Genomic DNA, 16,705 nt, shown 5'->3' with positions numbered 1-16,705 from the left:
GGGAATGGGGAGTTAGTATTTAATGGGTACAGAGTTTCAGTTTGGAAAGATGAAAAAGTTCTGGAGATGGAAGATAGTGATAGATACCCTACAAATATATTTAATTTTACAGAACTATATATTTAACAATGGCTAAAATAGTAATTTTATGTTACGTATATTTTACCACAGTAAAAAAAATCCATAACCCCCTAAAATTATATTTTATATTATTCTAATGAATAATGTGTCTTTTACTCTCTTTTTCTTCTTTTAACAGTAAAACTGAAAATGTGATTGGCCTTTTGTTTTTTGTGCATGTAATTCTTCTGGTCTGTGTTTTAGAACTTCTTTCCTGTGTGGCGTTGGGGGGTGCGGGTGGTTACACACACACGTCTTTATCTTGGCTTTAAATGAGAACCTGGAAGTATTTTTTAAAACTTTTATTTGTTAGTAGGAAAATAAAAGAAGCCAAACCATAGGCAATTTACGTCATTAAATTATAAAATAGTGAAATGCTGTTCTCAGAGTATGAATTATCACAGATTTCCTGATTTTCTTGGTTAATCTTGGCATCTTGCATGGGAAAAACATATATACTTTTATACATATATAACATCTCTATATCTTCCTATAAGCATTTTCCTTTGTATAGCAGGATAAAATGAGCACCAAAATGTGGTGCAAATATAAAAACGCAGTGAATGAGCTTCAAAATGCAAACAAAGGGATGGGAAACTGAAAAAAAGAAAATTCAGCAGTGAGAAAGTCACTGAAAAAGGAATTAAATTCTTTCCAAGTCTATGGAACTATGTTATGACCCAAGCAGTTTGTAGAGTCTGAGTTTGTAACCTCTGAGGATTAATCCATGAAAATATTTCTAAACCTGGCTACTATCTAGGACATTTGAAGATGGATGTTATGAATACCAGTAGTGCCATTAATATAGTAGGCAATCAGAGGTATGTTTGTTTTTCTTGATCAGGAAGTGGTTTCTTTTAAAAGTACAAGGAACACACACTGTGTGTGTGTGTGTGTGTGTGTGTGTATTTTCTATTCCGTTGCAGGAAGAATTATGGTTTTTCCACATTTTACAGTGGGGTTTTCTAGAGTTTGGCACTATGATATACTACACTTGATTACAGGATCCAATCAGAGTTGATGTACTCAGAAATTCATTGACGTGATTAATGGTCTCCTAATCATACTTTTATTTCCTAGATTAGCCCTATTTCCTGTAGTTTCACAATTTTTGAGTCATATGTTAAATTATCCTTTATAGGGGGCCTGAAATTCTTATGAGTATTTTTAGTCTATAATTTGCATGATTATTTCCATTTTCTTTGCTTTTTTTTTTAATTGAAGAAAAATGTCGATCTTCCTTTGAATTCTTTGAGTGCTGTTTTATGGTGACTGGCCTTCCTAGTATAATCTTTTTTAAAACAATATTGTGTATATGTGTATGTGTATACATATATATGTATACACACACATACACACGTTTATATGTGTATGTGTATACATATATATGTATACACACACATACACACATGTGTATACATACACATATACACACACACACACATATATATATAATTTTACTGCCACCAGCACTAGATCCAGAAATCTTCCTACAAGTTTCCACTAGTCTAGTTTTTATTCTTCTCAAAAGCAAAATGAAACATTCTTAGATTCTACAAGTAGCAGGGAAAGACTTCAGGAAATGGCTGTACAGGAAATGTAATTGATGATTCACTCTTTACAATTGAAGTGGTCATAAGATTGGCTAGCAAACACAATCTATTATATGAAAAAAAAAGGTGACTTCTAAAATCTTTGGGGAATTTGAATACATTTGAAGCTTGTTGGTACCTTTGACATCTTACTGATTCTTTTTGAAACTCTTACCTTTTTCAAACAATTGTTGCATTTGAAATTGGGAACTTTCATATCCAGTGATTGCTTTAATATTTGCTTTGTTTTTAACAGTGCCCTTAAAGATAGCCGTTTTCCCCCAATGACAAGGGATGAGCTGCCACGGCTTTTCTGCTCAGTGTCTCTGCTCACTAACTTTGAAGATGTCTGTGATTATTTGGACTGGGAGGTAAGATTATAGAAAAATTTTTAAAGAAAAATGAAGGTAACTCTTGAGGAGATGTTAAAAATTAGGCCCAGAAAATAACTCTCTCAGCCCATTCTCTATTGTAATGGAGGTTGAGAGTAATATGGATGAATAAACCTCACAACTGAACGAGATATAAGTAAATGAGCTTTTTAAAGGACAAAGTGCCACGTGTTGTTATAATCCCCAAACTGAATTTGGTTTTCATTTTTATCCTACTACCTCACCAAAGCACCTCATAAAAGCTGTTAATAAGTAATAAGAAGGACTGACTGGAATTTATTTCTCCTCTTATTTTCATTCTGGTGCACTCTGGTAAACCGCCACTAAGTAACTAGTTGGTCAGAGGATACATCTCAGAAACAAGAAGAAATAGGATAATACACCATTTGGGGGAATCAGCTTGTGATAATAACAAGGTATTGATTAACTAGAGTTAAATAATGTGAATTCATTCTTGGCTACCTTAGTTTATACACTTAAACACTCTAACAAATAATACTAAGGTTATTTCTAGGGTATCTCTGTGCATTGCTATTATTAGAGTAGCTTATATTGATCATATTTTTATTCTTCTTTAGTACATGGGGTTGGCCAACATCGTTAGTGAAGTTCAAAGGTTCTCACCATGATTTGCTTTGGTGGCTGGGAGGAGATGTTGAGTGTAGGTCTATTGGGTCTATGAAATTTTACACACAAGCATGTCCATATTACTGAATGCCTTTTGTATTCCAGGCAATGTGCTCCATGTATAAAAGTGGTAAGATTTGGTTCCCACCATGAGGCATCTCATAATTTAGTGGCAAGTAAATGTGTATAGAAAGTATGAAGAAATAAGTGCTATGAGAATAAAACAATGGGAACTCAGTGATAAACATAACATTCTCTCTCACACATATACTCATAAATGGCATTATTGTATCCTTATGACAGATTTTAATTCTTCTGCTGTTTTAGAAGGACCATCCCCCATAGTAACTGAACTATTCTGCCTTGGGGACAGATCACTGTCTTCACAGTTTATTAGACTTGAATTTAATTTTGGCTTTGCCCTGATTCCTTGTGAGACTTCGAACAATTTACTCCACTGCAATTCAGTTTTCCAATATACAGAATAAGACATTTATAAGGTTCTTCATTTGAAAAACAATCTCTATGATATAAATTATTGTTGTTATGCCAGAGCTATTTAAAAAGTTTTCGGGGGTGGGGTGAAAAAAAAACTTTTCTACAGAGAGTACGATGCAAGAGTCCCCTCTGGGTTTTGTGATAAGATTTTCTAGAGCATTTTCAGAATATGAACACATCTTAGGATTTTTGCAAAGGAAGAAATAAATTTATACTGTTGTTCCTACCAAAGTTGGAATGTGGAAAACCTTTTGTAAACTTGAAATTTCTAATTTATTATTTTCTATAAGTTTGTTGTTCTTACTTGATTTTTCATAAAGAGAAGTCTACAAATATTATGGAAATATTCCTTAGTACTTTATTTTTAAACAGTCCCAAATCATGTTCCCTAATTATTAACATATATTATAGTCTGGGTGGTTCTTTTACTGTTTTAAGGCTGCTGTTTCCTCTTCCGCAGCCAGATTTACTTTTGCTTTCTGGATTGCAGGGTGTTGTGTATGTAGTAGTGCGGGTGGGAGTGATTATATGGGAAAAGCCTGAGATCCAAGGGGGATGACCAAGCTACAAGAACACTTCTACTGTTGCAGCTACTGAGTTGGAAGTACAGTTCTGGCATGTGTGTTTCTGTGTGTATGCATGTGTGTGTGTGTCACAAACATGAACATACTAGTATTACATAAATGTGTGTGCATGTGTTTTGGGGGAAGGAAAAAGGGGAGAATCCAACAGCTGTTACATAGTCATGGTTAAGCACCGAGTACATCATCATCATCTTTCGCCCAGTTAAAGCACTGTCTACAGCTAAAATTAACCTTGATATTATTGGACTATTATGTCCAAAAGATACATCAGCTTTCTGTTTGTTAGGAGAGTGGGATGTAAAGCCCTTAAGAAGTAGTACTGTGTACTCTACTATATACTCTTTCAAGGCATATTTATCCTCTTTGGTCACCATCTGCCAGCCTCAATTTCCAGAAGATTCTATATTGTTCCTACGTGGTATTGTGTATTTAATATATTTTAGGGGGCTTAAATATTAATTTCTATTAAGTATTAGTTCCCTGTTGAGGCAAAAAATACACTTTTTTTTTTTTTTTTGGAGACAGAGTCTTGCTCTGTCGCCCAGGCTGGAGTGCAGTGGCGTGATCTCGGTACACCGCAAGCTCCGCCTCCTGGGTTCACACGATTCTCCTGCCTCAGCCTCCTGAGTAGCTGGGACTACAGGCGCCCACCACCATGACTGGCTAATTTTTTGTATTTTTAGTAGAGACAGGGTTTCACCGTGTTAGCCAGGATGGTCTCGATCTCCTGACCTCGTGATCCGCCCACCTCGTCCTCCCAAAGTGCTGGGATTACAGGCGTGAGTCACCGTGCCCGGCCCACATTTTTTTTTTTTTACTTTTAATATACAAGTATTTGAAAGTGAATTAGTTACTGTTAGAATGGCAATGCTAAGAGGAAAAGCCCATCCTTTTCAGTTAGTTCATCATTGTTTCAGGTATTTGGCAGAAGAGAAATTTGTGTGCAAAGAGTAAGGGTGGAAATTATATTTTTAAGTACAAGAATGTGATTTGGTCTTAAAAAAATATGTACCTTACTCAGTGATTGAAAATGGAGTAATAGGATTGTGGGAATGATATTCTAAGGGTTATCCTTAATGATTCTGAAAAAGCATTACTAAACACAGAATGCCAAAATAGAATTAAAGGCATTAAAAAATTATATGTTGACACAATTTCACTTCTAGGTATATACCCGAAAGAATTGAAGTGTTGAAACAAAAACTTGTACATGAATGTTCATAACAGCACTGTTCACAATAGCCAGAAGGTGGAAACATCCCAAATGTTTATCAACAGATGAATGGATAAATAGAATATGTTATATTCATACAATTGAACATTACTCAGCCATAAAAAGAAGTGAAGTATATGCTACAACATGAATGAACCATGAACACATTATGCTAAGTGAAAGAAGTGAAACACAGAAAGCCACATTCTGTATGATTCCATTTATGTGAGATATCCAGAATGAGCAAATCCATAGAGATAGAAAGCAGATTAATAATTGCTAGGGGCTAGGGGGAGGGGTAAATGGGAAGGGACTACTTAATGGTACAGGGTTGCCATTTGGAGTGGTGAGAAAATTCTGGAACCCGATGGTGGTGGTTGTACAACATTGTGAATGTATTTAATACCACTGAATTGTACACTTTAAAATTGTTAAAATGGCAAATTTTATGTGTATTTTACTACAATAAAAATGGAAAGTAAACTTTATACATATATTCTGTTCATAATAGCAATTTTAATTTATCAAAGAAGAAAATTTTTTAAATTAAAAACGTATAATGAGAGAAATGTGAGTCACTTATAATTACACCATTCTGAGAAAAACTACTGTTAACATTTTGGAATATTTCTTTCCATTATCTTTTATATATTATACTAAGACACTTTAAAATTTTTTTTCCATTCTTTATCTGTCTTTGTATCAATAAATCTGCATATTTGGTTACATAACAGATCACATTGAATATACAATCACTATTTAAAAGATTGTGGGGAAGTCTTTATGGCTTATCTTTGTATGTAAGTAAATTATATTTTGAATTTCCTTTTTGAGAAGTCAGTCTATATTATGAAAGTATATGCTTCATGAGAATTTTCACACTAATAGGTACAACTTTTCTTCCAAGAAAAAATATCCTATTCACCATAAGTATGCAATTTTAACCTGAAATGTGAAGTCCTGTGTATGTTTATGCCACAGGGGAAAACAAGGAGATTATTACAGAATTTTAATATAGAATGTTAAAGCCGAAGATAGATAATGAGCATGTTTTATACAAACAGAAGCTTTTAACATAGCACTTTTCTGGTGGAAGTACAGTTTGAGAATTAACCCCCACTGGTTAAGTGTGTTACTGCAGTGGAATTCCTAATTAAAGGGATGAAAATGCCCAGATCAAAGCAGGAAGAGGGCAAAGTCTAGAAGTCCCAAAGCATAGAGGTAGATATCTTCGCTACCAAGACAGTCATCCCTGTGGTCATGAGGATGAGGAACGTGACCACGACCAGTGGTAATAGCCACCCAGTTTTCAGATGATCAGGAAACAAATGAATTGCCACGCATCTGGTTACCGTCTTACTGTCTTTTTCACTCAAGGTTTTTAACTCGGTCTATTTGGGAACTTTCTTTTGATAATGTGTCTCTAATTTTATAATGGGAGTTAGTAGGAAAGTAGGATTTACTTTAGACCTTGTTTTAGGAGCTAGAGTGCTTCTCTTTGATAATGTGAGGGATGTTTGATAAATGGTTTTACAAATGGATGTAACTAATTTCAAGTCAATATTGAATTGACAGACTAATCAATAATGCTTCCATATGTTCTATTTCCTCAGAATAGTAATTATAACATTTAAAATAAGTGTTTATGGGTAGCCTCTGAAGGAATCTGGGCAGTCATTAAAAATAACAGCCATCCACGAAAGGCAGTAAGGACAAATTAGAGCAGTGGCCCCACCCTTCCAAGAATAACTGATCATTGCCCACATCATGATCTATTTATTGTCCTAGTAGGTATGAGAAGGATGAAGAGTGAATAATTTGGGGAAAAATTTCATTAGCTGATAAACTGGAATGTCTACCTGCAAGGCTAAAATGGTTGTTAAATGAGGAAAATTGCTCCCCTAGATAAATCTGACATGATATGCCTTGTGTTTGAACACAGAAACTCATCACCATTGTTCTGTGTTCTTCAGTTGACATCATTCTCTTAATTCCGAATGACAGGGTGATTGACAGGCATGGCGCTTTGTAAAGAAAGAAAAACTCATGCAGCACGTTGGAGCCTGCCAAAATGACATAGCCTGGAACTTGTAGAGTTAAACTGTTTGGGAGCCATGTTTCCTTTTTAAAAATCTGAAAGGATATAAAACCAGACATTACAATGGACTGGAGCTTGACTTGAGGGGTGATTCTATGTGTGTCACCTCATAACTGCTCATTTTCAGGATGATATAAATGAATAAACTTTTTGTTTGTAGAAGAATTCGTATAGCAAGTATGTTACCAGTGATTTTGTGGAAGCTAATGTAGCAATTTGCTGACAGAAGTCAAAATATTTTCTAAATTGTAATCAAGCATCTTTTACTTCTGTACTTTAGAGACAAGATCACTTGAAGGCATGAAGTAAAAATATTCTCTGTATTCTAAAGTAACTCCTTAGATCAGATTTCAACAGATTAATGACATTTTCACAAACCATTAGTCACTTTCTCCTATATCTGGCTCCCTGGATCACTGGTATCTCACTTTGTCTATACAGCTGTCACCTGGGCAATACATTGTGATCCCAAGACAGACTGTTCCATTGGAGCACACAATACGTACATGGAATCAACCCATGCTGGGTGGGGCTGGCTAGCACAGTTCTTGTATGATGCCAAAAATCTGTCCCTGGACTATAAAGCTATACCTCAGGTCCCTGATCTCACTCTGTCCCTAAAGTACCAAAGCATCTGTCATTGTACTTGAGCCTCGTTGGACTCCTGGTACTCAGAAAGCTGTGTTTCACTTTAAAAGCAACCTCCAAAGCACACCTCTTGAGTGATGACAGCTCAATTCTGACGTGTTCAGTTGCAGTTAATAATAGGGTGCTTTTGTAACAACCTTCGTGAGAGTAAACAGATGAGATGAATAAATTGGCTACCGTCATTATCTCCCACATATTTTAGAAGTTAATGTTCTTTTCACCCTCACTCCCCCCTTGAAGGTTTACATTTTTTAGCTCCTCTTAATGTGCCACTGAAAACAGAGTTCCCATTCATACACAGATGGTAAGCATGACTCATGAAGTCACCCAGCGAAATGACTTCTAGTTGTATATGTTCTGTTTCCGCTCTTGGTTAGTTTTTCCCAACTATGATATACATCATGTTTTTTCTCTCTGACTTAAAAAATATGAGCTTCATATATCCAGGAAAATGCTTTTCACAGTACATATTTTCCCAGGGACGTTGAGTTTTTTTATAAGATGTCACTATCATTAAGATTAGTCCTTTCTTGATGCTCTACTTTAAATGTTTTTTTTTTTTTAAAGTGCTATGGAGCATTGGGAAAGGAAGGCTTCAGGCTTCCTGGCCATCTAGAAAGAGTTTGCTGTGCATCAACAAGTCAATGTATAAGAAGCCTAGCGGGGAAGCAAGCTGTACAAAGTAAAGTAACTTCTTAGAAGGTGATTTAATGCATACAAATTTCCATTAGCTGTTGGTTCCTTTAGCAAAATGGGCTGCTGATTAGTCCCTTCTCAGGCCGTCTCAAGTTGTCTCCAGCTTTACTCGCAGCATGTTTATTGGTTGGAGGGAATTAGCCTGCTGCTTCCCTGGAATTCCATAAACTCCCTGCCCCTTCCCTAGTACTTTTGTTATAGCCTATTATTTCATGTATAGTTTGCCTGTGTGTGTGTATGTGTGTCCCCAGCATTTAATTAAAAGAATGCTGAATTTTGGGAATAAGGAGACCTGGGTTCTGTTCCTGACTGCCACTGCCCAGCTCTGTGACCTTTCTGGGCCTCAGTTTCCTCAGGAACCTGAAGAAGTTGGACTAAGTGATACCTAAGATCTCTTTGGACTCTGACAGAATGTGATTCTGTGACATACTCCTTTTTAAAAGATGGCTTCTGTTTCATTGTCCAGAGAATGAATCACCACTAGCCATTTAGAAGTCTTAAGAAGAGGTCCCTAACTTTCAAAGTGGCCATTGCCAAGTTAAATGTAGGCAACAAACGTGAAAAACAGTCCAGTTTTTAAGTTGTACCTTCTAGATTTCCTGTTCACAAAAATAATTCTCTTTAGGAAGAAAAATGCTCTAAGCCATTAATGTCTCCATTTAATTACTGTATCATCCTGTTTTAAGTCAACATTATATATTTAAGTCTAAATTAGGCAAATACATTAGGGAGCGATTATTCACTTTACGAATGCGTATTTTGCTTTGTAGAAGAACTCACTATAGAATTTTATTGTTTTCCTCTTGACTTTAAGATTAATTCATTTATGTAAACTCAACCCACATGTAACTTTTTAGGAACAAATTTCTTTTGTAGACTAAGTTAAAATGTATTGAGTCAGATACTCAATGTACAGTTCTAATGAATACAATTTTATTTTTCTTAATTTCTTTTTAGGCAAACAGCATTATTTCATATTAGGCATGTTTGCTAAGAGGTGATTTCTTCCCCCCTGCCCACCCTGTCCCCACTAGCCTTTGGAAAGTAAACTAAGTCACATCTCCAGGTTTTGAGAAAATTTTATAACTTTAGTTTTCTTGTCTGTAAATTCACTCCCTTATTCCCTTTTTTAAGAAATGGAAGGAATGCATTTTTCTAACTTTCATAGAAAGCACGCTTTTTATTTAAAGGTCACCTGTGCTGCCTGAACATTTCTTGGGAAGCTTTAGGATGTTAAGTTTTTATGGGATGCTCATTATAATTAATCATTACAGAGAATTGGGGGTTTTTTTTTCCCCTTAATTGCACTCTGAGCTGTCACTTGTTCTCTGCAAAATCTTCGAGTAAGATCAATTTCCTTCATTGCAAAAGATAATACAAACATGTTTGGCTTCAGAGTTTTCAAAGCACCTCTTCATTGGCATACTTTATTTAAAATTTTACTAAAATTTCATGGTGACTATTAGACAGTTCAGGTATTTTAGAGCTGTGTGTCAGCTATTAAAATAAATGTTATCAGATTGTTGTTCAGTGGCTTTTGTGAAATAAATTGGCAAGCTTGTGTTCCTGATAGACAAGTAGTCTAAGTCTCCTACATAAATCAAAATTGGCCCTAATTAGTCCTTTGGTAAGCTCTGTAAAAGCCAAGAATTGGTTCATGGAGACTGAACTAATAGCTAAGCCAAAGGTGACTAATTTGCAGGGATTTTAGAGAAGAGCAACACATATGTATTTTGGTCAGGGGGACCTTTTTCACAAAGTAACAACTGGGAAAAAAAAAACTTCAGCTGAGACAGATGATGAAGCAGAGGTTTTATAGTAGAGTATGTTAAAAGGTTAGTCATGCTCAGGTGATGACTTTGCAATCAAGGATCCCTTTTGATTCATGTTTCTGGTATTCTGCTTCTAAACGCATCTCAAAGCATATTTGAAAGTAAAGACAGGTATAGGAACTGGTCAGATAACGTATAAAAACAGCCTAAAATGTAGTCTGTGGTGGTATCTCAGTTGGTTCAGGAGAAAAATATTTTTTACATCACTAAGATAAGAGTTATCTCTAGTCAGATGGTACTAGGATTACAGGCCATCTTTATTTTCTCCTTTATGCTTTCCTAAAAGGATGCTTTATTTGTTTGTTTGTTTGTTTGTTTGTTTGTTTGTTAGAGACAGAGTCTTGCTCTGTTGTCCAGGCTGGTCTCAGACTCCTGGCTTCAAGTGATCCTCCTGCCTCAGCCTCCCAAGTAGCTGGGACTACAGGCTCAAGCCACTCTGCCTGGCTCTAAAGGGAATTTTTTTGTAAGACATATGTACTCCTTTTATAAACCAGAAAAAAAGATGCATGTTTAGTTTCTAAGGTTTACAAGAGTAAATAATACTGAGCAAAAACAAAAGCTGAATTGCAGCAACACTGTTATAAAAATTTACAATTTGGCCAGATTATGAAGGGATCATGTTAGATAGATATGTACCTTCAGAACTCCAGAATTGCTTTTCAAATTGGTGGGCAGGTTGAAGTGATGCAGAGTAACAACTGGGAGGATTTGATGGGCAGATCGAGATAATATGTCATCTAAATATTTTTTTGGTAGTATCAGATTTGGGGAAAGTGGTTCATTAGGATCTGTACAAATTCTTATCAGCTTCTATGATTAAATTCTTAACTTTTCTAGCTCAAAGAATTATCCAAGAGAATAAACTTGGAGTAGGCCTAAGTTTGAAGTATTTTTCTCTTTTATGTTGAATTTGCTTTCACTAGGAAAAGGAAGAGTTTCTGTTTTCAAAAGGCTAAGCTGGAGTAGGGCAGAAGGAACTGTGGGGCAATAAATTCAAGAGTGGACCATGCTGCACCGTGGGTTTTGTGCTGTCAGGAGATACAGCACACAGTTTTTTCCTCCTAAGAATGTAAGAAACACCAGACTCTGGGTCACACCCATGGACTGTCCAATACAGTGTTTATTTCTGGCCGTGGTACCCAGGGTTGTTTTGTGAGAGGGCATGCATTTCTTCTGTGATACCAGCCTCTAAAGGTTAGGGAGTGTGCCAAACATCCTGAGCTCCTCTCATTAGGAACAGTGTCCTTTCATTCACTTCAATTGGACTGGCATATTGAGCGTGGCAGGTCAGTCTTATATGAATGGCCAGTAACTAGATGCTTTGTTAATTGCAAAGCATATTTTGCCAAATGATTTCATCCAAAAAGACATGTCAAACAACTTTCGATTCTTTGACCTCCTGATATTTCTTATGCTATTCAGATGAACTCACTGAAAATGAGTAGAGTAAGCCATGGCCATATTATTACAGGGAAACCCAGCATTTGGTTCTGAAAATGGGGAAGAATGAGAATGGTATTTGCTAAAACAGGATGCCACCCAAGGTAGTAGAGTGGTTCTGTTGGCCTGGATATAATTGGGAAGATTTAGCTTTGAGGGTCAGGACTGTGGAGATAATTGTGGACCCAAACTGTCAGAAGTTTACATGGAGGCTACTCAGCTTAGCCAGAGCACATTTTATACTCATTTATGCTTTTAGCCAGATGACTCTTTTTCATGTTTCAGCATATTCAGATTGTTGGCTTGCTGACAAGGCTCACAAGTAAAAGTGAGACCTTTTTGTAGCGCTGCTTGTGGATCACAAGGCTAACACTTGCCTTATTAGACAGACTAGGGTATATTAAGCTTTGTGCAATTACAAGGAATATAATATGGGAGAAGGTACTTTTAAAAAATGCTCTTGTGTTGAGGGTCACTGCATTAGAGGATAACAGTTTTAAATGAAGCCACATTTCTAACACGGGACTAGATAACAAGGATAAATGAAATCTGCAGACAGTCTCAAAGCTTAATTTTAGCCATTATTTATAATCTCTTCTCCTACCAAACCTTTTACTGTGTAGCAAAATTGATTAATTTGTGTGTACCTCTTCTTTCTGTGACCACGTGCTGTCTGATATAGGAGTGAAAAAATAGAGAAATGGACAAGCGACGAAAGAGGATGGGGCTGAGGCCAGGTGGAGCTGGGGATGCATAATCCCTAAACTGGATAATCAACCCCAGAATAATGAAGATATATTTTAGGGTCTTAACATTAATCTTGATATTTAATCATTCTGAACAATGTTAAAAACAAAAGATTGTATAATAGCATTAATAAAAATCACTTGCTATGGAATGGTTCAGAATAAATATGGCTTTCTTTTTAGCATGAAATATGAATCCATTGAACTGGTCTTAATGTTCTATCAGCACACACAGATACAGCTCTGCTTAATTCCATATCCTCTTATCTATAAGTCCTACATTTAATTTACTACCATTGGGGTTGATTTTTAGCTTTGCTTAGCAAAAGTAGTCTTGATTAAAAGAATATTATCGCAATTGATGGATCTCGAAAGCATTTTTTCATAGACCATCTAGTAATTTTGAAAATGACCTGCAGACCCATAAGGCTAGATTTGCAAGTTTCCAGTTTGTACCCACCTGGCTGTACTTCAAACAGTGGCAGGATTAGTTAGGGGTATGTTTAGTGACATGGTATTCCCACATGCTGCCTCCTTATCCATACTTAGAAAGTTACCGTGGTAGTATTTTAAAGATCTGCTTCAGGGAATCCCAGTTCCCTGGTTCGCTGATCTTTTATCTAGTTTATAATTGCAACTATAGCCTTTGTCTCTTGGGATGTTGCTGGGCCAAAGGATTCTCCAATATGTATAAGGGAAGATTCAATTATTATGCAAGAGGGTTACATTTTGGAGTTGTAGCTGTGACAGATGCCTCCCTGAAACAATATGGAATTAGTTTTGGTGCTCATTTCATTGCAAAGCCAGTGATTTCCACAGGTTGGCCAGAATTGGTCATTCTCCACAGCAGGCCATGTTCTCCTTCTCCCGTTTTGATTGTTCAGTATGACTATTTAGTGGCTTGTGGTTCTAGGAGTAAAGAAAATGCTGTTGCTCAAGAGGTGACAGAAAGAATGCTACTATGCTTTGCTTTTGTTAAGAACATTATTACCATTCTCCTAATTCTACTAGCTGAAAAAAATGAGTCACTCTGGTTTGGGCTTTGTAGCTTTGTGGAGAGTATTTTTGACCTATGAAAAAAGTTCATAAAAAGAATTCACTTTAAAACCACTATACTTACAGTTCAATTTATAGGGGCTTTGAATTGTTCAGAGTCATAGGAACCCAGAAAACAATTAAAAGTTGTAAATGTGGTACTAAATCAAAATTGGAGAATTTGGGGTTTTTTTCTTATCAAATTTGATGGTAGGACCTTCTCAAAATGCAGAGTAAATAAAGCAGTCTTATTCATGAGTAATTTGTGTTTTGGCAATATGTCCTTTGTATCCATACACACACAGCTTTATTGCGATACCATTCACATACCATACAATTAGTCTTAACTTCTTTTAATTGTTAAATTACTAGACATTAAAAATCTGACATTTTTGTTCAAGAACACAGGATGTACTCCTATAAAGAAAGGACTTAAGTGTCTAAATTACCCCCATTTGCCTAAATCACTTTAAAAAATCTTAGTATATAGCCACAGTTTATCAGAACTAGAATGCTTATTAGAGGTTATCTAGTTCAATTAGAATAAAAATTACCTGGGGAGCTGTTCTTTTTCCAAAATATATTTGTTGAAGCATGAAACCTCCTGAAATTCTGATAAACTTTGCAGCCCTGCTCCCCACCCCTTGCCAGTTAAATATCATTAATTTTGTCTGACACTCTCATCTCACAGATAGGGAGACATTCTTCCTATCACAATTTTGACTAGACACCTTAATAAACACCAAAATTCTTTTCAATTTTAACATGACAGATTTTTGATAAATAGAAATGAAGATTCAAAATTCACTTCAGTGGATGATGGAGTATAAATTACTTATGCTGTATATTTTTTAAAAAACAAATTATGAGGAATCTGATATTGTCAAAGGAAAAAAAAATTCAAAGCTACTGATCAGGAAGTCAGTATACAGAAAATGTTGCAAATTTGTCATTGTCTCATCAGGCACTGGAGAGATTAGCAGATGTCCTTTATCCTGGAAATGCCTGATAGCTAAGCGCTCATATTTCTTCTCAGCTATATATGTAGTTATTTCCCACACAGTATGGGAGGCAAGTATTGTGTTAGTTTTTAAACAGCTACCCTGGTCGCATTTTTAGTAGAAAGAGATTCATAAGAGTACTGATATTAAGTAGATAGAAGAAATAGCCAGAGATATGCTTTAATAAAAATAAAAAACCATAAATTCCTCAGAAGATCTGACAGGCTCTAATGGATAAATGTGTGAAGACCTGGGGAAAGAATGAAATGGATTTTCCCAGAGGACTTTTTATTCCTGAAAAAATTGGAAAATTTGAGACTGGGGGCAGAAGAAGCAAAAGAAGTTTTCATTGACCCCCTTTCCTCTTCTAGACCTTTACATCCATACACATGGAAAGTATAAAGGTTTATGACTTTACTCACCTGCTCTGAAAAGAAGCCTCCATCTTGGGTAATAATGTTTACCTGGTCTTACCTCTCCATTCCAGTACCTTGCACAACCTGACCCTCCACTTGGGAACCATTGATCTGAGGCAACCACAGATCCAAGAGAACAGAATGGGGTCGTTATGCTTTTGAAATTTCGTTTTTATTATCAGTGTCCACAAAGAAGTTAAGAACTTTTAATTTTGATCTTTAGCTCTGTATACTATTCTATGTGAGATATGAGGGGAAAGGACAGATTTCTTTCAATCATATGCTAATCAAAGGAAAAGCACATTATTTAAAAAAGCATTAGCAAGAAATTGCTCACAGTTACTTAGAAGACTACCTTTTTAAGGGCATCACCACAAGCTTGTTTTACATTAAAAAGTTACAGTGGTCTCTGGGCTAGTATATAAAGAGACAGTGCAATAATGCACTACAGTGAAGTGATTTGAAATCTTTATTCTTAAATTTAGTAGAGCTGTGTGAAGCCAATGGTGTAGATGGACAGTGAAGGTCTGCTACTACCCCACTCTAAGTCATAATGCATTTTTAAAGAAATGCTATCTACACTGGGTGATGATGTAGGATCTGGTTGTTTTCATTATTATTTTTCAATCTTACCTGACTGTGTTTGCTTGCCTACGTATAATTTAATGTTTTAAAGGGAGTAGACAGTTTGGGAGGGGATCAGCACCAAAAATTTTGGAACTTAATCAGAAGTGGTGAGTGTCCTGCAAAACAGGATGGTTGTTTGCTATCTCCTTGAAGTCAGTCACCTTTGTCTCTAGTTCCTTATTGGCATGAGCTACCATTTGGGAGTGGGGGCAGGATTTTTGCCATCAACTGTCTTATTCTACACACAGCTTCAGAATAGTTGTTCCAGTTTTCCAAACACAGTATCATAGCCTAGTGCATGTTGGGCACATGCAAATCAGTATTTTCCCTCTCCATGGCCATCATAATGGCCTTCAAATCCAAAGTCAAAGTTTTAGAAAGAGAAAACTGATACGTCCTTCTAAAAACAAAGGGAAAGGAAGAACTGCATTCTCTTGAAAGTTAAATTATAACCTTGTCTTTCTGATTCTATGAAGAAGACTGTACTAATAAAACTGCCAATTTCTTTCAGGTGGGTGTACATGGCATTAGAATAGAATTCATCAATGAAAAAGGATCAAAACGCACCGCCACCTACCTACCGGAGGTTGCAAAGGAGCAAGGTCATTGTCGTACTTTATTTCATATGATCTGGTGAAGAATTTAAACAAATATACAAACTGAAATGCGATATCTGACCTTGCAGTTATGTCTAATAATTGAACAGTGTCAAATTATAAGAAGTGACTCTTCCATCACTGCCACTGCAATGTCTGTATCAAGTTGGTGAAGTACTCACAGAAGTTGAATCCCTGCATTGAAGTTTGATGGCATAAACCCATAAGTGTATATTTTTTAAAAAGCAGAATTTATATTAGTTGGTTTTCATTTTAGGCAACAATTTGCTACCGATTTGAAATGCATTTTTCCCATATTCCATTGTGGCATAAACAAGCCTTTTGTTTGACAATCAGCCACATAGTTCTTTGTCATTTTAAGTATCAAATGTTTCATTCTTAGGTGGTTGCCATTACTCATCCTGCTGATATTAAGATTGTAGGTTTCCCATTAAGATCGGAGCATTGCGAAAACATGAAGTGTTAGTGTTTTATATGCTTGGTCTACACTTCCTAATCAGAATTTTCCTATTTCACACATAGA

At 36.0% G+C, this 16,705-nt stretch overlaps 1 protein-coding gene across 2 annotated transcripts in view; it reads left to right on the top strand.

Moving 5' to 3' along the window:
* Window positions 1-16,705, top strand: part of AMMECR1 (AMMECR nuclear protein 1) — a 139,642-nt gene that overhangs the window by 115,181 nt on the left and 7,756 nt on the right. For both annotated transcript variants that reach the window (XM_055268656.2, XM_055268657.2), the window contains 2 exons: window positions 1,969-2,083; window positions 16,077-16,167. In XM_055268656.2, the coding sequence (XP_055124631.1) occupies window positions 1,969-2,083; window positions 16,077-16,167 (206 nt within the window). The remainder of the gene's footprint in view (window positions 1-1,968; window positions 2,084-16,076; window positions 16,168-16,705) is intronic.

This window comes from Symphalangus syndactylus, chromosome X (genome assembly GCF_028878055.3).
Source record: "Symphalangus syndactylus isolate Jambi chromosome X, NHGRI_mSymSyn1-v2.1_pri, whole genome shotgun sequence".
Taxonomy (NCBI): Eukaryota; Metazoa; Chordata; class Mammalia; order Primates; family Hylobatidae; genus Symphalangus; species Symphalangus syndactylus.
This window is presented reverse-complemented; position numbering and strand designations above follow the sequence as displayed.